Here is a 23,624-nt window from a genome sequence, read left to right as displayed (position 1 = left end):
CAAATTTCCCATATTCATGCTCCATTTCCCACCCCTTTATCTCCAGGATCTTGGGCCTTGGGTCTCGAGTTTTCCAAGATCTTTTTGGTAATCCTCAGGTTTTATATCTGACATCCCCACTGCTACACTACACAGGCCAAAGCCCCATGGCCCGTATCTTTGGGGGTTGTCATTCTTCCTAGTTGCTTCCTCTGCATCTACACACCCCCCGCAACCCCTAAGACATGGTGTGAAAGTTGTCTGTGTCCTCACAGTATCCAATAAAACCTTAGCTATTATTAGTAGACCACCTTGCACACAGTAGGCATTCCATAAATAAGCAGACAGATGCCTGTTAAATTAATGAATGATTGCCTCAGAGCTTGGTGTGCCCCACAACCAGTCATCACCGGGGCGGCTGTGCCTGAAGCCATCCTGTCAGGCAGATGCTGAGCCGGTTCCAAATGCAGCCTACCAAGTGTTTCCCCTCCCCTCGCCCTTACCTCTCTACCTGTCCCCCGGAGCCTACTCCAGAGGGCCCTTCCCAGAAGTCCTGGGTAGGGAGGAGGAACGAGCCACTCAGTCCCCTGTCCCCACAGCCCCACTGGATCTTTCCAGGGATTCTCCCGAGCAGCAGGGGCCTGCCTCTTCCGCCACTTGGCCCCATCAGTGCTTGCTTATTAAGTATCCTAATGATAACAACAACAGCAGTGCCGGCGGCAGCCTCAGACCCAGCTCCGGGCGCCCTCAGGTGGCAACACGGGGAGACACCCCAGAAGGGCTGTCACACTTGAATGGCAGGGGCCTGAAGTCTGTGTGTAGCTGGGCGCTCTGCCAGTTTTCTTGGGTGCTGTGGGTGGGCTCCAGGATCCTTTCTTAAAGGAAAATACTTGTTCCTTTCCAGAGGCCACAGCTTCTGCATTTGGGCTGAGTCGGATCAGGGCAGGCTGACCGCAGTCTGGGGCTGAAGCCAGGGTCGCCGGGGCCGTGCTACTGGGGCCAGGTGGCGCTACAGCTCTGCCCTCGGGCACTTGTCACTCCTCAAGGCCCTCTCCCACATCTCTCCTCTCTCCAGGGGACTTCAAGTTTCCAGTGAAAGAAAGCCTCCTCCTATTGACTCTGGCTGACATTGGAAAGACTCTCTCCTAAAGGATGTTGAACCCAGAGCCCAAACCCAACTTCCCACTTCCTTTTCTCCCTTCATTTCCTCCATTGTTTCCTGAACTCTGACAGGGAATCCCAGACTGAGGACGCCCCTTAGCTACCAGTCCAAATGGGCTTCTTGGACATGTTGGGGATGCCACGGCCTTCTGCACTCACAGCCTAGACAAATTCTTATCTCAGCTGCAGGCCTCAGGCACATCACTGTTTCCCTGGGGCAGCACGCTTTCCTGGTGGGGCCAAGGAGCTCTGAGTCTCTGCTTTCTCTACCCGTGCTTTTGAATCCTTCTCAATTCTTAGTATTTCTAAGTATTTCTGGGTCCTGGTCTTCTGACTTTCTAGCTCCCACGTAGAGTGCTTACCTTCCTGAGCCCTAGCAACGAATTTTTACCTATCTCTCTCTCTCTCTTTCTCAGCATGGTAAAGGAACGTGCTTTAAGGGTATGTGAGCAGGTGTGATTCTGTGGAAGAAGTGTGTAGGTGGGTGAGAGGGTGTGCATTGTGATGTGTGAGGGAGGGTGTGCATTGTGATGTGTGAGGGAGGGTGTGCATTTGTGCAAACTCTAAATGTGACTGACACTTTGTGGGTGGATGGGGAGAAAGTGTGTGTGTGTGTGTGTGTGTGTGACTTGAAGGAGGTTGGCCGCCTGTGCAAATACATGCCTGCAAAATCTCCCTTTCTTTCATAAACGCATTGCTTCGACGGGAACTAATCAAATCAACAGGAAATGTATTTGACATAATGCAGGAGCAGCTGTCCCAGGAGTTCCTGTCCTCAGAACAGAACCAGAGCCAGCTATGATCTACTCCAGGGGAGTAAGAAGGGACCACAAGGGAGAGGAAGGGCCAGCAGCAGCCCCTTATTATGGATGGAGCTAGGTTGGGCCCTGGCATCTCCCTACTCGGGTGAAGTAAGTATCTGCCCACTCTGCCTTTTATGATCCAGGACTGCCCAAGGAGAGCAGGGATAGAGAGAAGACACAGACAAACCTGGAAATAAAAACCATCTGCCTGGGGCGGCTGGGTGGCACAATTAAGCGTCTGATTCTTGATTTCCAGCTCAGGTCATGATCTCAGGGTTGTGAGATCCAGCCCCAAGGCCCACAGCACACTCGTGCTGGGCATGGAGCCTGCTTGAGATTCTCTCTCCCTCGCCCTCTGCCCCTCCCCCTCTCTCCAAAACAAACAAACAAAAAACCATCTGCCCATAGAAGCAGAATCCCTTGATGGCAACTTCCATCAGTCTCAGGAAATAGCTGCTTCAGCTTTGTCAGAGTTAGGACCTTCTCCTCCCATCCTCCCCATTCAAGGCAGAGGCTGTATGGACCAAGAAAGAACCAAGGTGAGCCATGGGATCAAGGTAGTCTTGCTGCCCTGTGAGCAAGGATCCATTCTTTCTGAACTACTGGTTCAAGAGGTGAGTTGGGAAATGCCACTTCCAGAATGGGCAGGCCGCAGACTGTGCTCCCCATCACCTTAGAGAAAGCAGGGAGTCCACTCCTTCAGGGCTTGGAGGAAAACTGCCTGCAGGTGTGATGCCAGGGGCGCTGGGGATGGCCCCTGTGCCTGCCAAACACCCCTTGCCTGAAATTCCGGAGTCAGAAACAATGCCACGCCTTGCCCAAGTGAAGACAAAACAGAAAGGTAAATCCCTAGAAGAGATTAAACTTCAATGTACAGTCACAGAGGGACTTTCAAATGGTCAGACTTTTTCCCCAAAAGCAAACTTAGGAGGTCGGAAGGCAGCAATAAGTTTGGGGTTTCTGAAACAGCACATGGGTCTAAGCATATGAAAGAAAAAAACTGTCCTCTTCAAAATTTCACCTAGGAATGGCCCTGAAAGGAAGCGTTCCATGTGTGAGTAAAGGGCCCTTGTCAGCTGATGAAGGAAATATATATGTGTGAGTGTGAGTATATTTGTTTGAATGCCCTATATCTAGCTGTCTGTGTTTCTCTTTTTGACCCTTTTTACAGCTGGCAAGTGATGCTTTTCTGGTTCTATTTTTTATTTATTTATTTATTAAAGATTTTATTTATTTATTTGACAGAGAGATAGAGAGCACAAATAGGCAGAGAGGCAAGCAGAGGGAGAGGGAGAAGCAGGCTCTCCGGAGGTGAGCAAGGAGCCCGATGCGGGGCTAGATCCGAGGATCCCGGGATCATGACCCGAGCCGAGGGCAGCCGTTTAACCGACTGAGCCACCCAGGTGCCCCTCTAGTTCTATTTAAAAAAAAAAATTTTTTTTTTTTTAAGTAGCCTCCACACTGGGTGTGGAGCCCAATGCGGAGCTTGAACTCACGACCCTGAGATCAAGACCTGAGCCGAGATCAAGAGTTGGATGCTTAATAGACTCAGCTGCCCCTAAAAAATTTTTATTATGAAACATTTCAAACATATACACAAGTAGGGAGAAAAGTATAATGAATCCCCAGTGTATCCATCACTCTGCTTCAATAATTATCTTAGCTATTTGTCTTCCATTGTCCCATTTTTTGGTGTTTTCCCAGACATTTAATTTTTTAAAATCTTATTTATTTATTAATGTGTATGTGTGAGAGAGAGAGAGATAAAGAGACAGGGAAAGCACAGAGGGAGAGTGAGAGGGAGAAGCAGAGTCTGCTGAGCAGGGAGCCTGATGTGGGAACTCAATCCCAGGACCCTTAGATCATAACCTGAGCCGAAGGCAGATGCTTAACCAACTGAGTCACTCAGGCACCTCTTCCTAAAGTTTTTAAAAGCAAATCTTAGGGGCGCGCATGCGCGCGCACACAGGCACAAGCGATGGGACGGGCAGAGGAAAAGAGAATCTCAAGCAGGCTCCCATCCAGGCACACTGGTTCATTAATTCTAACAAATATACCACGTTAATGTAAAATGTTAAAAACAAGGGAAACTGGGGCACCTGGCTGGCTTGGTAGGTTGAGCATGTGATTCTTGATCTCGGAGTCCTGAGTTCAAGCCCCACATCAGGCATAGAGCTTACTTTAAAAAAATGGGAGGGGCGTGCCTGGAGGGGTTCAGTTGGAAGAGTATGTGACTCTTGATCTCCCGTTGTGGGTTCAAGCCTCACTTTGGATGTAGAGATTACTCAAATAAATAAACTTTTTTTTTTTTTTTTTTAAATGGGGGGCAAGGGCAACTCTCTCAGGTCCCCTCCCTTTTCAGGAGCTTTGTACTCTATAATTCAATGAACTTTACAAAAAAAAAAAAATGGTGCACCTGGGTGGTTCAGTCAGTTAAGTGTCTGCCTTAGGCTCAGGTCATGATCACAGGGTCCTGGATCAAGCCTGCATTGGGCTCCCTGCTCAGAGAGGAGTCGGCTTCTCCCTCTCCCTCCCTCTGCCCCTCCCCCTGGCTCATGCTCTCTCTCTCACAAATAAATAAATTAAATCTTAAAAAATAAATAAATAAATAAAATCTTAAAACTATTCCAAAATAAAGTTTATTTAAAAAAAAACCCCACATCCATAACCAATATTTTTTTTTTAAAAATCCTTATTATAAAATCCAGTTTGTGTTTAGTTTTCCCTAAAGTCTCAAAAAAACATCTTCTTACATTAGGCTTGTTTGAACTGAGATCCAAACAAGGACCATATATTTAACTGTAATCTTTGTATTTGTAAATCTATAAAAGGTCCCCCTCCTCTCTGGAACATGAAATTTATAGAAGAAACTGGGTCATTTGTAGAATTTTGCGCAATTTGGGTTTGGTTAATTGTATCCTTGTGTTATTAACATGTTCCTCTACCACCCATATTTCCTGTAGACTGGTAGTTAGATCTAGATCCTTCACTAGATTCAAGTTCAGTTTTTCGGCATGAAGGTTTCTTGGGAAGTGTTTTGTAACTTCCAGTTTCATCAAATCAGGAGCACATTATGTCCAGTGGTCTCACTTTTAGTGATGTTCATAAATTGGCAACCTGATCCATCATACATAAAATCCTCATCAACCTTTCACCTAATAGTTTTGTCAGCCATTGACAATCATTGCCTGGAGTGATTATTTCATTAGTGGTTACAAACAATGATTTTCTACTATCATTCTTCCAGCATTTCTAGCTCCAGTTCCCCTCCTTCACTCCCCATAACTTCTGACCAGGTCAGTACTATTTTGGACCCCAAGGATGGCTAAAGCCTAGTAGCTGAAATTTACTGCTGCAGTTGAGACCAAAAGAAGGATCCAATAGAATACCTGGAAACTTGTTAGAAATGCAAATTCTTGGATCCTGTCCAAGACCTACTGAATCAGAAACTCTTGAGGGTGAGGCCCAGTAATCTGTTTTAACAAGCCCTTAAGGTGATTCTGATGCCTGCTAAAGTTTGAGAACCAATAGACTAACACTGGCTGCCCTAAGATGGCCTTCAGTGAAGCAATGATTTGCTAAGGTCCTAAATTTATGGCAATATGCTGGGTGCTGAGCACTACTGATGCAAAAAGAAGGCCTGGTGCCCCCAAGGAACTCACAGTCTCTGCAGGAGAACAGCACATATGCTTGTGAAAAGGTGACCAGTGATAGCTGATAATTGGCAGTGCATCCCCAACAAGCCACACAAGTGGCACAACGGAGGATTCCAAGGAAAGTTCAGTGAATAGGCCTGGTTGGCAGAGGTTTTAGAGTTCACTCTAGCTAGGCCTTAAAAGAAGAGAAAGACTTTGGGGGTAGGGGGTGGGAGAGAAGAAAGGGAGGATTTCCAAGAAGAGACACTTGCATGAACAAAGGTGGGATGCTCACGAAGGGGATCACCCTGTGGGCAATGAGACTGTTTTCTTCTCTCTTCTCACCACTGCCATTCCTACAGTTTCTTCCTTAAGCCTCGCCTTTCCTTGTACATGCTTACCTTCTTGCTCACCCATAAACGCAGTGGGGAGGTCACCTTGGTGTGTGCCGGTGTCTGGGTGCTGCCCACAAGCTTGGGTGCTGGGTTTAGGATGTGATTATCCGGGCTGGTGAATGCAGAGGGGCGTCTGAAGTACACTTTGCCTCTGTCACGGGTGTCGTATGTGCAGAAGGGCCTCATCATGCCTGCTGTACATCTGAAGGATGAGTGTCTTGGGTGTCAGCATAGAGCTTACGTGGTGGGGTAGGGCAGGGCTAGCAGAGTATATTCGCGCTCAAGGGTTCCGAGCGCAGGGGCACCTGGCTGGCTCAGTCGGAAGAGCACCCGACTCTCCATCTCGGGGTGGAGCTGGGCCCCACATAGGACGTCGAAATTACTTAAATAAATAAACTTTTTTTAAAAGGGGGTGTGTGTCCCGGCGCCAAACCGGCAAACCCCAGAGGGGGTGGAGCCAGGCCAGGGAGAGGCGGGGCTGGGCTGCGGGGCGGAAGCTCGAATCTGGTGGTGGCGGAAGCGCGGCCCTTGCGGGGCAAGATGGCGGCGCCCAGGCGGTCCTAAGGTAAGTAAGGGGCTACGCTGGAGGAACGGACTTCGGAGTTCCCCGGCGGAGGGCTCTGGTACAGGGTATCCAGTTCCTTTGTGGGAGCCTCCCCGAGTGTCTTTGCTCTACATTGGAGTGGCCGCGGCTTCTTCGGTGTGAAGATCCCGGCCACGGCCCTCCAGCCGCAGGCTGCATACGCTGAGACTCGGTGATTTCTCTGTTGAATTGGATGGTCCAGAAATGTCCGCGGCCGCAGAGCCCTAGGGGCAGTTGTCGGGCCCGACAGTGTACAAGTCTTGTACTTCTTTGGTGAAATTTAATCCTAAGTGTTTTGCTCTTTTTGATGCGATTGTAAGTGACATTGTTTTCTTAATTTCATTTTCTGATTGTTCTTTTTGCTAGTGTATAGAAATACAGATGATTTTTATATGTTGATCTTTTGTAAGCCCAAGGTTTTTTTGTTCTTAATAATTTGAACACCTTTAGGCCAGGCATATTCTCTCCAGTTTGATACAGAATCATTACTCCCTATCCGCCTGGCTCCTGATGTTATTTTTCTTAGATTCCCTACAGTTGTTCCTGAGACTTTTTATCATCCACAGATTGTAAACAATCTTCAGTTGGCAGTAAATATTATTAGGCTGATGACATCAAGGAGGGCTAAATAGAGAGGGAATGGCAATAAGTTATGAATGAAATAGAATGACTTGATGTGAACCTAAGAAGTGTCCTTTTTTTTTTTTTTTAAGATTTTATTTATTTATTTGACAAGAGAGACAGCAAGAGAGGGAACACAAGCAGGGGGAGGGGGAGAGAGAGAAGCAGGCTTCCCACCGAGCAGGGAACCCGATGCAGGGCTGGATCCCAGGACCCTGGGATGACGACCTGAGCTGAAGGCAGATGCTTAACGACTGAGCCACCCAGGTGCCCCAGAAGTGTCTTTTCTGATGCACAATAAAGAGAATCAGGGTTCAATTGCAGAGGGCCCATCAGCTTTATTGTTTGTAGGGTTGAATGAGAGGGAATCCCCACACCAAAGCAGTGCTGGAAAGAATTGTACAAGAGAGGCAGCTGGAGTGTCGAGATGCTGTCGAGACCAAAGCCAGGGGAGTCCGAGGTGGACCTGCTGCGCTTCCAGAGTCAGTTTCTTGCAACTGGTGCAGCTCCAGCAGTACAACTGGTGAAGAAAGGAAATAGGGGAGGTGGCAACACTAACCTGGACCAGCCTCTGCTGCAGGATCGTCGGGATGTGGTGACACTGGACAGTGAGTGGCTGTGGGTGTGAGGCTGAGAAGGAGAGAGGGTATGGCCTCCGGGTCCTCTCCCTCTTGCTAATGTGGCTGGATTTTTCCCCATCATTATTTCAGACCCTGCATAGTCTCTGTTGCTGCAGCCCCATTTTACCTATGAAGAAACTGAGGTTCGCAGAGGTTAAATATCTTGCCCAAGGTGACACAATTTGAGCCAGGGCCCCACAGCAGCTGCCTTTCTTTCTTTGGTTTCCTCCTGCCCTCAGTCTCTTCCTGGGAAGGAATGAGTATCCTCACATCTGGGTTTTTTTCTTTCTCAGATCTCCCAGATTCGCCCCCAGCTTTGGTTCCTGCTCCCCCAAAGAGAGCTAGACCCAGCCCCGGCTGCCCCCTGCCTGAACATGAAGACCCTGAAGAGAGGCTGAACAGGCACGATCAGCACATCACTGCCGTCTTGACTAAGATTATTGTGCGTCTCACCCTGGTTGAGTGGGATGAGGCATCCTGGGGCAGCAAGGATAGTGGGTGGGAGTGGTGAGCCGTATGAGTAGAGGTTGATTCCAGAAAGGTGGGACTTTAACCCCCTGCAGTCAGTTTGGGGCTGCTTTAGAATCACTGTGCCCAAAGAAGCAATGTGGGTTCAGGACTCCCTAGAGAGAGATTCTGGTCATACAGAATTGGGGATAGTGGGATAGTGTCCAGTCTGGGGAAATCTCAATATCTTCACTACTTTGTGCTTTGTTGCTGCAGGAACGAGATACAAGTTCAGTGGCAGTGAATCTGCCTGTGCCCAGTGGTGTTGCTTTCCCTCCTGTGTTCCATCGCTCACAGGAGAGACAGGTAGGCAAGGTGCTTAGATGGTACTTAGGAGACATTAGGTAAGCCTCATAGTGCATCTTCCTCAGGCAGATAATATGAATAATGTTAAGCAATTCTCTTGTTAAGGCAGCACCATGCTAAGCACTTTACACACATTACTTAACAACCATGTAAGGTAGGTATCATCCCCATTTTTCAGATGAGGAAACTGAGACCCTGAAAAGATAAGTAACTTGTCCAACATCACACATCTAATAGATAGAAGAACCAGAAATCCAACCCAAATTTGTCAGACTTCAAGACCTGTCCTCCTATAGAGCCCTGCTTTTTCTGAGGACTAGGGTTGTGACCCTTGGAGATTAAGCAAGTCCCTTTTATCTCTTTGTTCCAGTGGCCTTAGTGTAAAGAGGTTGAGAGGAAAATGGGGTAGTGAGCATCAGTCACCTGAGTTTTCTTTTTGCCCCATAGGGGAAGTCTGCAACGTCTGGTAAGAGAAGCATCTTTGCCCAAGAAATTGCAGCAAAGAGAGCGTCTGAAGCCAGAGTCCCACCAGTTAGAGAAGTTGTGTCTACCCTGGATCCACCAGAGGGTAAACTGGGGTTGAAGAGACTTGGGCATGGCCTTTTAGAGTCACCTTGGGGTATATGTCTTCCCTGCATCAGATAGGAAGGCATATTTAGATGGCATTTGAGCCATCTAAAGAGATAGCTGTCCCTTATGCCCACTTACAGTATTGAGTATGGGTGGCTTGGGTCTACATCTGGGTCTTAGGTGCAGGGAGAATGCTGGCCATTATTCGATCCTAGGAGGAAGGAAGGAGACAGAGGTATTTGTCAGAGACTGTAAAATAAAGATGTAGACCAAGATTCCTTTAATGATGCAAATTATTAGCAGAAGAGCAGGGGGAAGGCTTCTGGAAGCAGACAGCTACATGGAGATCCAAGAGAGGAGTCAGAAAGTAGGATGTTTCCCTAACATCCCTCAGAAAGGGGCAAAATGGGTGGAGAGATCTCTACCCAATCCAACCTGTGTTTGTGTTTCGGGGGGATAAAGGGGTGTCTCCACTCTGTGCCCGGGAAATTCCTGGGGCCTCCATCTGTCTCCAGGGCTAATGGGATTAGGGACGAGGGCCAGAAGGCCCGGCTGGGGCAAGGCCATGAAACTGATGATACACTTCTTCCAGGGACTGCGTCCTGTGAGGCACTCACACCTCGGGAGCAGGGCTGCCAGCTTCCGTGGGGCAGCCGCGGCTTCCAGGGACCCCATCTGGTCACAGGGAGGGGGCTCGGGAGCCAGGATGCTGAGCAGGAAGCCCAGACCATCCATGAAGAGAACATAGCAAAACTGCAAGCCATGGCGCCTGAGGAGATCCTGCGGGAGCAGCAGCGGTTGCTGGCTCAGCTCGGTACGGCACGCCGGGCTTTCCTGCCGGGACTGGGCTCAGAAGGGACTGCCACTTACTGCTGAAGGCTTACTTCGAGGGCCAGGCCTTTGGCTGGGTCTTTGAATGCTTTATTTCATTCTGTTCTCAAACAGTTCCTGTAAGGTAGGTAGTACTAGCTTCATTTACTTAGGAAAAAAACCTGAGTCACAATCTGAAACTCTCCCCCGGGTCATATGGCTGGTAAGGAACACGGATGAGATGTAAACCCAGGTGTCTCGGGTCTGCCAGGCCCTGCTTTCAACCACTCTATCGTGTATGCTGTACTATTCTAGGGTAACGTGTGCTGTATCATAGCTGTGCGCTCTCTAGTACAGCTGTGGCATTCTGTATGTTCTGTCTGTGCCGCTTTGCCGTGCCATACCTCCTTCCTGGTTTCCGTTCACCACAGCAGCACCGAGCCGAGTCAGTCTTGTCCCAACCTCTATACCTAGCACCTTCATAGAGCATACGTAGATTAGGTTCTAGTAAATATTTGTGCGTAAATAAATTAGCTGAAAGTGAAAGAAATTGTTCCCCTAAATGCCTTCTCTTTGGCCCTAGTCAGCATTCATTCATTTATTCCACAGCCACTTCCTTTGGGCCTCTAACCTGGAGCCAAGCACAGGGATGGGCAGGAACCTGGGTGGGCCAGGGGACTGTGAAGGATGGAGAGAAGGGTGGGTGGGCCGGCCCTAGTGACAGGTGTGGGTCATTGAGGCCCCAGGAGTGCCCAGGGGGCTCAGCCAGGGGTGGGAAGGGGCTTGTCCTGGCCGTGGCACCAGTAGATAGGCAGTATTCAGCAGGTTTCAGGTCTACAGGAGCCGGCGAGGATCTGCCACCACCCGCTCTCCCTTCCATCCTCTCCTCTAGATCCCAACGTGGTCGCCTTCTTGAGGTCTCACAACCGCACCCATGAGCAAGCAGCAGAGAAGGCCACAGAGCAGCAGAGACCAGGAGGACACTCTGCTGAGGTCACTGGAGACAAACCCATTGTGCCAACTTCTGCGAGGGAGCCCAGACAGGAAGATGATCCGGATCCAGGAGCCCCAGGTTTGGAGGAAGAGGGACATCTTTGGGGGAATAAAAGTAGAGGAAAGTATCCCTTCTCCTAGGCCTGGCAGATGGAAAAAGAGAGAATCTTCTCTGTCCTTGGACATCTAACATTAATCTTCCTTATTGTCTGGAAATGAGTCTTCATTTGCTGATGTGTATGTTCTTCCTACATATGCTTCCTGTTTTATTGTCCTGTTCCTGCTCCTTGTCCCTCTCTCCCGGGAAGTGGCAGCAGGGCATGACGGCTGGACCCTCCCCCAGCAGATCATCTCCACCCTGCCTTTACACAAGCTGCCCCAGCTCTGGCTCTATCTACCCCACAGTTTTCTGCCTTTTGCTATCCATGTTGCGGGGGAGATGGCAGGGCCAGGGCGATGGGAGAAGAGGCTGACGTAGGTCTTAACAAACATGCCAGACCTAAAGCAGAGAGGCCAGTAGGAGCACTCATTTCCCAGGACCTGGATTATTTTATTAGTAATTAACAAAAGAAGAAATTGGATTATGAAAGCCAGGATCCTCTTGCCCCTCAGTGAGCTCCAGGCCAGCTGAGCAGGTCAGGTGGGGGTTGGGGGAGAAGGAGGAGGATGTTCCAGAGGTGTGTTTCTGTGTCTTGCCCCGTAGAAGCAGGATCTCTGCCCTTCATTGCCCCACTCCCCGCTTCTGTAGAAGGTCAGTATTAGGCAGTGGAGAACTGTGTTTTCCCTGATACATATGGTCCTCCCTTCCTCTTCTGCTCCCTCTCTCTCCTCTTCTTTACCTTCTCCTCTTTCTCTTGCCCCTCCCAGCAAGTACTTGGGGTCAGCAGCGGGCTAGAGCCCAGGACTAGGTGTGTTCTGCCATATCTGAGCTATCCGCCCAGTTCCCAGGAGTCCAGCCCCTGGGCTATGCCACTTAAGTCTAGCTAAAGGCAGAGGCTGCCAGAGCCTTGGGCAGAGGGAGATGTGGCAGCTGCGGGGTAATGGCTGGGACCCCAGGGTATCAGTGAGCTGAGCTCCTTAGGGAATACTATTCCGCTTCCATCTTCCTAGCTCTGGCACTGCCTGTGACCCCCCACAAAGAATGGGTGCACATGGACACCGTGGAGCTGGAGAAGCTCCACTGGACCCAGGATCTGCCTCCGCTGCGGAGGCAGCGGACGCAGGAGGTAAGGAGGGCCAGCTGGCCTGTAAGGGGTAGAGCGGGCTGGGAGTGGCCGTGGAAGCTCTGAGACCACATCACTTCTCCATGTCCCCTTCCCCTCTCTCCCCCATGCTCTTGCACCCGAACTCAGGCCCTTTTCTTCCCTGGAGCTTGAGGAACATTTCTCCTTTGCACTCCTCCTCCTCTCCCCATCAGCCTGCCTGGCCCCTGGGGTCAAGGGAGTTCCATTTCCACTCCAGGGTAGAGTCAGGACCGGAGGCCTGGGATGAAAGGCGAGGAGTGCGTATAGGGAAGTTGCCATGTCCCCAGCCTATAGTCTTTTTTCTCTTCCCATTAGAGGATGCAGGCCCGATTTAATCTTCAGGGAGAGCTACTGACCCCTGATGTGGACCTGCCCACCCATCTGGGCCTGCACCACCATGGAGAAGAGGCAGAGGTGAGGCATGGGGCTCAGGGAGGACTGGGCAGCTCTCAGCAAGTGCTTTTATCAGCCATATGGAAGAGGACCTCTGGTCAGTTACCTTGGACCTTCTGTGTAGCCTATTCCATTTCATGGCCTTGCTGTCCATAGGTTCTTAGGCTCAAAATGTTTCTCCTCATTCCTTCGCATTCCAGTCAGTTGCCTGAACTTGCCAGTTTTATGTCTGTCACCTCCCCTGGTATTTTCTCGAGAAGAGGCTTGCTCCTTTGTTCAGTCGCCATGTCTTCCCATCCATCCGTCATGGGGCTGCCATACTGATTCCCTCTGACCCAGCCCAGGCCATGCCTTGCCTTGCCTTGGAAAGTTTCCTGGCTCCCTTCTGCTCACAGAATTGTCATGGCTGCTTAGCCTGGCAAGACAGTCCTTCAACAGTCTCTCCCTGCTGACCCTATAGCTCTGCCTTCTCACCCCTGCCACACCACTGTGGTGCTCTCCCCCCTCACATACAGCGTGTGCTCAAGGACCTCAGGCTCAGTTCTTCAGGCCATGGGAGCTCCACCCACCCGCTGAGACCACAGCACTTTTCCATGTCCCCGTTTTCTCTCTTTCCTATTCTCTTGTTGCAAGTTAAACACGGATTACTGAATTCCTCCCTCTCTGCTTTATGCCGTGGTTACTCGTGTGCAAATCTTACCTTCTTTACCAGTTTGAGGATCAATCCATGGAGAGAAGAGGCAAGAGAGGGGCGGCTGGGTGGCTCAGTCGTTAAGTGTCTGCCTTCGGCTCAGGTCGTGATCCCAGGGTTCTGGGATCAAGCCCCGCAGCGGGCTCCCTGCTCAATGGGAAGCCTGCTTCTCCCTCTCCACCCCACCCCGCCACTTGTGTTCCCTCTCTCAGTGTGTCTGTCTGTTAAATAAATAAAATCTTTACAAAAAAAGGGGGGGGGCAAAAGATATCACTTACTTAACTTTGTCTTCCCCTTGACAGCTAACTCAGTGCCTAGAATATAGGGGTTTCTGTGTATTAGTTGGGGGGTGCTGCCCTGTGTGTTGGCTCCTTCTGACATCTTGTCCCTGCCCCAGAGAGCAGGGTACTCCCTGCAGGAGCTCTTCCACCTGACGCGCAGCCAGGTGTCCCAGCAGAGAGCATTAGCACTGCACGTGTTGGCCCAGGTCATCGGCAGGGTGAGTGGACTGCCTGTCCCCATGCCTCACCCCCTCCGACCCCAGCCCTGGACTTCCCCCACCTCCTGTCCTTTCTGTTCCAACCCAGGAGCCCATACAGCAGCTCTCTCTGGGGCAGACTGGGAATGGGACAAACCCAGGGTCATAGGTGGGCAAGTGAAGGGTTTAGGACAAAGACTTTGTAACTTCAACATCTTCAGCAAGGTTCTCCCTTGCCCCCAAGGCCCAGGCTGGTGAGTTTGGGGACCGGCTAGTGGGCAGTGTCTTGCGCCTCCTTTTGGATGCTGGTTTCCTCTTCCTACTGCGCTTCTCCCTGGATGACAGAGTGGATGGGGTCATCGCAGCTGCCGTCCGGGCTCTTCGGGCTCTGCTGGTGGCTCCTGGAGATGAGGTACGCAGGGATAGAAATGGGGCTTTGAGGCATCAGGGTCCCTGCCCCTGCTGCTGGGCACACCCTCCCTGCCAAGGCTTTGCCAGGCAGAGCAGAGAACGGGATGGCAGCATCACTGTCTTCTCTCCTAAGAGCCCCAAAGCCCAGCAGCCTTGCCTTTCTATTCTTGGTGTGAGGTTTCTGCTGACTACTCCTAGGCCCTCTTTCCGGGCCTGACTCCTTTCTCTTCTTTTTTTTTTTTTTTTTTAAGATTTTATTTTATTTATTTATTTGACACAGAGAGAGACAGCGAGAGAGGGAATACAAGCAGGGGGAGGGGGAGAGGGAGAAGCAGGCTTCCCGCCGAGCAGGGAGCCCGATGGCGGGGCTCGATCCCAGGACCCTGGGATCATGACCTGAGCCGAAGGCAGACGCTTAACGACTGAGCCACCCAGGCGCCCCCTTCCTCTTCTTCCCATCCCTTCTCTTTCCTATGTCAGGAGCTCCTCGACAGCACCTTCTCCTGGTACCATGGAGCTTTGGTGTTCCCTCTGATGCCCAGCCAGGAAGACAAGGAGGACGATGAGGATGAAGATGAAGAACATCCAGCAGAGAAAGCAAAAAGGAAGAGCCCTGAGGAAGGAAGCCAGCCTCCATCTGACCTGGCTCGACATGACGTCATCAAGGTAAAGATGCTGGGGCAGCTGCACCTGTCCCACGACCTTGAGGGCAAGCACATCTTTTTGGGGCGGGGGGGTGAGAGAGAGAGAGATTGAGAATCCAAGCAGGCTCCATGCCCAGGGCAGAGCCCGATGTGGGGCTCGATCCCACAACCCTGAGATCATGACCTGAGCCAAAATCAAGAGTCAGATGCTCAAGTTACTGCGCCACCCCAGCGCCCCTATAGGCGAGCACATCTTAGGCAAGAAGGGTCCAGCTGCGTTTTCCATTGGGTTTATCTCTCTGATCACCAGGGGCTTCTGGCTACCAACCTGCTGCCTCGGCTGCGCTATGTGCTAGAGGTGACCTGCCCAGCACCTTCTGTGGTCCTTGACATCCTGGCTGTGCTCATCCGTCTGGCCCGGCATTCCCTGGAGTCAGCCACAAGGGTGAGAAAGAGAAGAGGAGACAAGGACTGGGCAAAGAGCCTAGCTGAGCCTGGGCCTGACCCTCAGCCTCCCTGCCTCCCTTTTCTTCCTGTCCCCCACAGGTCCTGGAGTGCCCTCGGCTAATAGAGACTGTGGTTCGAGAGTTCCTGCCCACTAGCTGGTCCCTCATGGGGATGGGGCCTGCCCCCAGTCTACACAAAATGCCCTGTGCCACTGCCATGAAACTACTTCGTGTCCTGGCCTCGGCTGGTAGGAATATTGCTGCCCGGCTGGTGAGCAAGACGAAGGTCAAGGGATGAGGGCCTTACGACCGTGCTGGGTTGGGGTCTAAGCATGGCCTCTGGACTCTGGGTAACTGGCTCATGCCATCTTCCTCTTCATCTCTGATCCAGTTGCTCTGAATGCAGCAGGAACCACCAGCCAGGAACCTAGTCACCTGGAGTCTAGTGTATCCTATAGGCCTACTGTGCTTTCGTTACCTGAAGGGAGGGCTCCCCCTCCCCTGGACCCAGACCAGAAGAGCCACATAGAGATGGGCATCCATCACCCATAGCCAAGTCACCCAAGCAAGTGCTTGCTGAAAAGAAGGAGGGGAGGGAGGGAGGGATGGATGAGGTAGTTTCATCCTGGCCCACAGTTAAGACCCCGTGGCCCGAGAGGGGCCTGGAACGGGCTGAGTTGAGGCCATCGCCATAGTAAGAGAACCTGAGGCCGCTTGGGCCCCCAGGGGAATGGGATGCCCAGACTCTGCCCTCTTGCCCTCAGTTGAGCAGCTTTGATCTCCGGAGCCGCCTGTGCCGCTTTATAGCAGAGGCTCCCCAGGAAATGGCCTTGCCCCCAGAGGAAGCCGAGACGCTGAGCACCGAGGCCTTCCGGCTGTGGGCTGTGGCTGCCTCCTATGGCCAGGGAGGTGACTTTTACAGGTGAGGAGAGACGGGAGGAGCCTCCTTTGTAGACCCCTCCAGTTCTGCACTCGGGCCTAATCTGATGACCCAGCCTTGCCCAAAGTGTCCAGCTCAGAGGGAGGCTGAAAATGAGGAGGGGATTCTGGGAGGAATGAAGAAAGCCTGGGGGCCAGGACTAGCCAGGGGGATAGTAGAACAAAGCTGAGGTAACCACATTCTGTGCACAACAGCCTTAGCAGCTTGCTGAAATACGATTTAAATCCCCTGTTGGGAGGAAGCCTGGAAGGTCTCCCTCTTTCCCTTCAGCCCCCAGCCTTCCTTCCCTCTGAAGCCTTCTAAGAGTGCCCAGCCCTGGAGCCTCTCCCTCCTGAGCTTCCTTAACCAGCCTGCAGATCCCTGGGGCGGCGCCCTGCCTTGTGTCTTCTGTCTCCACGTCCAGGGTCTTCATACACTGAAAGACAGTAACTGTTCTCCCCCAGGGAGCTGTACCCAGTGCTGATGCGGGCCCTGCAGGCTGTGCCAGGGGAGCTCAGCACCCAGCCCCCTCGGCCCCTGTCGGTGCAGCGGACAGCCTCCTTGCTCACTCTCCTCGCCCAGCTGACCTTGGCCGCCAGCAGCACCGCCCCTGAGCCCAGCAGGTGGGTTATAGCTCTGAGCTCTGGAACAGGCAGAAGCACTCCTCCAGATGGAGAGGGTGGGTAGAGCTTGTGGGGGCGTCGAGGCAGCCAGACCTTCACTGTGACCCCTTCTGGCACTCCTGTAGTGATGCTGCTGGGGCCGGTGTGTCGGCCACCCCTTCCTCGATCACTTGGACACAGGTGTCCGGGCTCCAGCCTCTTGTGGAGCCCTGTCTAAGACAGACCTTGAAGTTGCTGCCCAGACCTGAGATGTGGCAGGCCCTGAGCCCAGTGCCTACTGCCTGCCTGCTCTTCCTGGATGCATACTACCAGGCCTGGAGCCAGCAGGTGAATGTGGCCTGCCCGCCTTCCTCTGTGCCCTGGGTGCCTGCCTCCCTCTTCACACACCACCCTCTATCTCCCTTTCTGTTTCCACTTCTCCATCCCTACTTCCCCATTCCACTTTTTCCTACTCTCCGCCTTTTCCCTCCCACCTTTCTTCCTTTTTCTCCCTTCACATCCATTGGAGCTGCCAAGGAGCTGTGTTGGTGGGGACCAGAGACCCCCAAGCAGCAGCTCTGTCTCAGAGCCTTCATGCTCTGAGTACAGTGGGTGTCGGGGCAACCTCGGGGTCTTTTCTCTCTCCAGAGGGTCAGAAGGCGGAAGCCTCCAAACACTGACTCTTGGGCTCTTAGAGTAATAGGCTTGGCCTGGGGACCCAGGGTCTAGGAGAATGGGTTTCTTGGGCTGTCAGCTCAGTGAGCCCCTTGGTCCTCCAGCCAAGCCTGTGCCCAGGGGATTGGCTTCAGGATATGGAGCGCCTGTCGGAGAGCCTGCTGCTACCCCTGCTGCGCACACCCACTCTGGGCGGCCTGTGGGATTCTCTTGGGTATGTGCTCTGTGTGTGGGGGGGGGGGGGGGGGGGGGGGTGGGGTTGGGGGGTAGGGGTAGTAGGGAGGAGGCAGTTTCTCTCCCTCTGGGACTCCTAGGTCTAGCTCCCTCATCCATCCTGAGTAGAACCTCTCAGCCAGAGGAAACCTTAATCCCTAGCAGGCAGCACTTGAGGGCTCTGAGGAATGTGGGTACTGGTCTATGTAGTCAGGTTCCTGCTGGCCTTGGCCACAGACCAAGCAGCTCTTTTCCAGCCTGGCACATATCAGGCCGGAGCCCCCCTCAGCTTCTTCATTCTGCCTCCAGGAGCTGCTCCCCTCTCTGCAACCCGCAGTTCTGTGTTCGGGCCCCTGAAGCTCTCCCCAGCCTCGTGTCACTGGGCAGCACAGGAGGCCACCCCTCTCTCAGTCTGGCTGGCTCAGCCTCACCGTTCCCATTCCTCACTGCCCTTCTCTCTCTTTTCAACACCTTGGCCCGGATCCACAAGGGGCTATGTGACCAGGTGAGACCTAGGCGCCTGGTTAGGGGTCAGGCGGGGGTGGGGGGGCATGGAGGGGCAAGATGGGAAGAGTCAGAGCAAAAGGTACCACTTGGGGAAGGGAGGTCTCTCCTGCCAGCCCCCTTTCTCTGAGTTTCTCTGGGGAGGGCGCAGCCACCTGAGGAACCCCAGGAAAGATCGAAGTCACCTTTAGATCTGAACAAGCTTGCTTTTCTTCAGCTGGCTGCCGTACTGGCTGCCCCAGGACTCCAGAACTACTTCCTCCAGTGTTTGGCTCCTGTGGCCGCCCCACCCCTCACACCCTTGTCTGCGTGGGTCTTGCGCCACGAGTACCACCTGCAATACCTGGCACTCATCCTGGCCCAGAGAGCGGTGGGTACACCCCAGCCCCCCATACCTCTGTCCTTCCCCCCCCCATTACCCCCCCCGCCAGTTTTTTGGAACCCATGCTACTTCTGGCAGTCCATGCACACCCTTCTTTGCTCTAGACATGCCCAGGATCTGTGCAGCTATCCTCTCTGCACGTAACCCCACATCTGTCTGCTCTGTCCCCTCTCACACCGCCCCCCCAACCCCCCGCTTCTCTGCTCACAGGCAACAGTCCAGCCAGATCTGGCCATCAACGCTGCCCTCCATCATAGTATGGTCTTGGCCCTGCTGGGCCGACTGCTTCCTGGAAGTGAGCACCTTGCCCATGAGCTACTGCTGAGCTGTGTATTCCGTCTGGAGTTCCTCCCGTGAGTCCGGGGTTGGTGACATCAACTCAGCCCTTTGAGAGGCTGCTGTGGCTGTTGACGGAGCAGCCCTGAATTTGGAGCTAGGAGACCTGGGCTTAATCCGCTTTCTTCCATGGAGCGTGCTTTACATTTCAGAGTTTCCATTTCTCATCAGTAAAGCGGGGATGAAGATATCCACGCTAGAGAATTATGAGATTTTCGTGTGATCGTCAGGCTAAGAAGTAGCGTATGAATTAGCTGTACACATGGAACAGCTAACGGGGACCGAGTGCTTACTCTGTACCTGGCCGCTTCTTAAGTATTTCTATTGTTTTTTCTCTGTACTGTGAGATTGTATTGTTATCCCCATTTTACTGTGAGGAAACTGAGGCACAGAGAAGCCTCATCAGCCTGCCCCTAAGCAGCAGACTGTGGGTCCCACCCTCTTGACTGCTACACACACTAGATAGAAAGTGATTAGGGAACACGGAGGAGCAGGATTGGACCTGGAACCTCTGGGAAGCCCTGGAGAGCTGGCATGGTGTTCAGAGCGCTGTGGTTCAAGCGCTCACTTTTGCCTTTTGGGTTCTGTTGCAGGGAAAGAGCATCAGGGGGTCCGGAGGCAGCCGACTTCTCTGACCGGCTGTCCTTAGGAAGCGGCAAGGACTCAGGGTGTGGGCGAGGGGCTCTGCTGGCTCAGGCCTGCCAGGACCTCCCCAGCATCCGCAGCTGCTACCTGACCCACTGCTCACTGGCCGGAGCCAGCCTGCTGGCCTCACAGGCCTTGTACCGAGGGGAGCTCCAGCGAGTCCCAGGCCTGCTGCTCCCCGTGCCTAAGGAGCCGCTGCTGCCCACCGACTGGCCTTTCCTGCCACTGATCCATCTCTACCACCAGGCCTCAGACACTCCCTCGGGGCTCCCTCCTGCTGACACTGTGGGCACGGCTCTGCGGGCTCTGCAGTGGGTGCTAGTCCTGGAGAGCTGGCGCCCCCAGGCCCTCTGGGCCGTGCCTCCTGCCGCCCGCCTGGCGCGACTCATGTGTGTGTTCCTGGTGGACAGTGAACTGTTCCGGGAGACCCCAGTACAATATCTGGTGGCCGCCCTCCTGGCCCGCCTCTGCCAGCCTAAGGTCCTGCCAGACCTCAAGCTGGATTGCCCACTTCCTGGCCTGGCGTCTTTCCCTGACCTCTATGCCAGCTTCCTGGAGCATTTTGAGGCTGTCTCTTATGGGGACCACCTCTTTGGAGCCCTGGTTCTCCTTCCCCTGCAGCGCCGTTTCAGCGTCACTTTGCGCCTCGCTCTCTTCGGGGAGCATGTGGGAGCCTTGCGAGCTCTGGGCCTGCCTCTGACCCAGGTACTTTCTCAGCCCAGCAGAGCCTGCCATGGCCTTCCTGTACTGGGCCTGGGGGGCAGTCCTGAGCAGTGGGGAGCTTTGGTGGGCCTCAGGTTCCTTATCTTACTTCTGGGGGATTTTGAGGAGATTAAGAGAATCCATGAAAAGAGTTTAACAGGGTATCTGGCATACAGTATGTATTGGTTATTAACAAGCCACAGCTCATTGCTCAGTGCTATAGTCTAGATAAGAGACGTAAAAACCAATATAGTTTTAAATTATTCACATTTTAGATGTTAGGCCAGGATTCAGGAAAGGGAAAGATCAAAGTGGGCTTCCCGTAAGGAGAAAGCTTTGGGGAAGAAGCAAGAGATTGATGTGGGCACTGAAGGTTGGGTAGAATTTGATGTTGAGGATGAAGGACAGAACGTCCCTAGTGGAACACCATCAGCAAAAGCTCAGAGGCAGGAAGGAATATAACAGGGTTGGAAGAGGGAGGAGCCAGATTTCAGTTTAGGAACTTATTGAAACAAGGCTAATAAAGTCTTAGAGGGCCTCAAAAATCAGGCTAAATGGTTTTAAACTTATATAAGCTGTAGAGAGTTAACTTTTTTTAAGGTTTGGTTTTTTATTTTCATTATAACTTATTCTGGTAAACTTAAAATAAATGTTTTAATAAATACATTTAACATGTATATAAAATAAGTTATATAAAGAACTAAAGAGAAAATGTAAAATATTTTTAAGAATTAAAAAGAACAGGTGCCTGGGTGGCTCAGATGGTTAAGCATCTGCCTTCAGCTCAGGTCATGATCTCTGGGGCCTGGGATCAAGCCCCACATCGGGCTCCCTGCTTAGGAGGGAGTCTGCTTCTCCCTCTGCCCCTCCCCCTGCTCGTGCTCTCTCTCTCTCTCTCTCTCTCTCTCAAATAAATAAATAAAATCTTTGAGAGAAAAAAAAAGAATTAAAAAGAACATTATGGCCCAGTAGTAACTGTTTTGATTTTGATTTATCCTTTTTTAGTCTTTATATGTACATATATATTTTTATAAAATTGGGATCCTTGCATAATGTTTTCTTCATTTAACATTACATAATAAGCATTTCCCAATCATTAAATATTCTAAGAAATCAACATTTTTTATTACATTATAATCCATTGTGTAGGTGCATCCTTTTATCAGAACCCCTTGGTGGGCATGACAATTGTTTCTAATTTTCTGCTATTTGAAGTAACACTATGATAAACACCACTGGATATAAATTTTATCTTTTTCTCATAATCATTTCTTTTTTCTTTTTCTTTTCTTTTCTTTTTTAAAGTAATCTCTGCATCCAATGTGGGGCTCGAACTCACAACCCTGAGATCAAGAGTTGCATGCTGTACCGACTAAGCCAGCCAGGTGCCCCTCTCAGTCATTTCTGCATGGAATTAAAAGTGATTTTTTTTTTTTTAGAGAGTTAACTGGTCCAAAGAAAATGAACTTCTGAAAGGTTTCATAATATGATTGAGCAGTTGAATGTGACATTTTGAAAGTTTTAATTTTAAGCAGATTAAACAAGTAGTGGTAGGCAGTAGAAATTCACTACTACTTCCCAATTTCCCAGTTTCCTCTGCTTCCCAGCTCTTCAGTCTTTAACCTCAGTCCTTGTGATAGACAGGAATGGACGTCTGTCCAGGACCTTATCTCTGCCCTCATGGTTTGGCTCAGGTGACCATCAAGCATCCACCCTGTTGTCCCGTGATACAGATTCCCACCCTCACCCTCAGCATGTCTCATTCCCCCGTCACAGTTGCCTGTGTCCTTGGAGTGCTATACAGAGCCTCCTGAAGATAACCTGGCCCTCCTTCAGCTCTACTTCCGGGCCCTGGTTACGGGTGCTCTCTGTCCACGTTGGTGCCCTGTGCTCTATGCTGTGGCTGTGGCCCATGTCAACAGCTTCATCTTCTCCCAGGACCCCAAGAGCTCAGTAAGTTACATGCCCATCTCCAGAGGGAGGAAGAGAGACTGCGACTGAGCTGCCTCTGGGTCAGCTGGGCAAGAGAGGAGGGTCAGATGAGGCCGGTGATGGGTGTCAGCCCTTGGCCCTTGGCCCAGTGCCATCTCTCCCTCCCTGTTCTGCCTCTAGGATGAGGTAAAGGCTGCCCGCAGGAGCCTGCTGCAGAAAACTTGGCTGCTGGCAGATGAGGTAGGATGGGGCACATCCCGGAGGGGAGTAAAATAGTAGGTCTTGGGGGGCAGAGATCTCAACAGGATCTCAGTACCTACTTCATAAAGTTTCTTCCCTTTTTGCAGGGTCTCCGGCAGCACCTTCTCCACTATAAGCTCCCTGATTCTGCCCTCCCAGAAGGCTTTGAGCTGTATCCCCAGTTGCCCCCTCTGCGTCAGCAGTACCTCCAGAGACTGACCTCAGGCATGCTCCAGAATGGGGTGTCAGAGGCCTAGTAGAGTTGCTACAGATGAAGACATGGATCCATTCTGCTGGGGTTCACCAGCACGTGCCTGACCAGACAAAAGGATTTTGTGTACTAAGGGTGCACAGGAGACAGGAGCAGAAGGCTTGCCTTCCTGGGAACAGGCCGTTTGAGCTTTTTTGGAGCAGGGTGAGCCCTACCATTATGTCCTGATGTCTGAAGCTCAGTTTCTGAGAGTCTGTACTGGGAGTGAAGGGTGACTTAACTTACCCCTCTTTTGGGGCCAAGACAAACTATGGACATCTCTCCCTCCCCTGCCCCAGACAAAGATATATGAATGCTATAGATGTGTACTGAAATAAACAATTTTTTTTATCTCCTAGGAATCTGATTTGGACTGATTTCAGACATGGTACTTCAGGATTGGTAATGGAGGGATGGATTATCCCAGGGGAGAAGCAGGACTTCTGTGAGAGATGGGGGAAGTAAAAACTTAAGTCCACACCTGGGACAACGAAAATGTGGGTCCCAGTTCTGGAGTAGAGCCAGGCCAGGGTAATGCTCTTGGGAAGGGGTACTTCTTAAAGGACTCTCGGCAGTCCACTTGGAGTATAAGTATCCTTAGTGAGGTCAGCGTCTTGTCTCCTTACGGTCCATTAACTGCTATCCTGAGATATGAAGAAACCAAAAGCCAAACTGTGCAGTAGCGGTCTGTCTTAATCTTTTTTTTTTAACTTTTTTTTTTTTAAGATTTTATTTATTTACTTGACAGAGAGATAGTGAGAGAGGGAACACAAGCAGGGGGAGTGGGAAAGGGAGAAGCAGGCTTCCCGCGGAGCAGGGAGCCCGATGCGGGGCTCGATCCCAGGACCCTGGGATCATGACCTGAGCGGAAGGCAGAAGCTTAACGACTGAGTCACCCAGGCGCCCGTGTCTGTCTTAATCTGTTTGGGCTGCT

The 23,624-nt window shown here is 51.6% G+C and overlaps 1 protein-coding gene across 1 annotated transcript; it reads left to right on the top strand.

Annotated features, from left to right (window-relative positions):
* Positions 1 to 6,459: 6,459 nt before the first annotated feature.
* On the top strand, positions 6,460 to 23,372 carry RPAP1 (RNA polymerase II associated protein 1). The gene is made up of 25 exons (XM_032417444.1): positions 6,460 to 6,538; positions 7,529 to 7,785; positions 8,091 to 8,239; positions 8,521 to 8,610; positions 9,058 to 9,178; positions 9,773 to 9,994; positions 10,883 to 11,062; positions 12,094 to 12,209; positions 12,543 to 12,641; positions 13,709 to 13,810; positions 14,034 to 14,201; positions 14,681 to 14,866; positions 15,155 to 15,289; positions 15,391 to 15,561; positions 16,055 to 16,212; positions 16,674 to 16,832; positions 16,958 to 17,159; positions 17,591 to 17,700; positions 18,009 to 18,204; positions 18,421 to 18,573; positions 18,796 to 18,938; positions 19,515 to 20,271; positions 22,045 to 22,221; positions 22,381 to 22,440; positions 22,548 to 23,372. Exons 2-25 carry the CDS (start codon positions 7,605 to 7,607, stop codon positions 22,695 to 22,697), a joined length of 4,185 nt encoding a protein of 1,394 aa, XP_032273335.1. The 5' UTR covers positions 6,460 to 6,538; positions 7,529 to 7,604; the 3' UTR covers positions 22,698 to 23,372.
* Positions 23,373 to 23,624: the final 252 nt, after the last annotated feature.

The sequence above is a fragment of the Phoca vitulina genome, unplaced genomic scaffold (assembly GCF_004348235.1).
Source record: "Phoca vitulina isolate PV1807 unplaced genomic scaffold, GSC_HSeal_1.0 scaffold20, whole genome shotgun sequence".
NCBI classification, from domain to species: domain Eukaryota; kingdom Metazoa; phylum Chordata; class Mammalia; order Carnivora; family Phocidae; genus Phoca; species Phoca vitulina.
The sequence above is the reverse complement of the archived record's forward strand: the minus strand, read 5'-3'. Positions and strand labels throughout refer to the sequence as shown.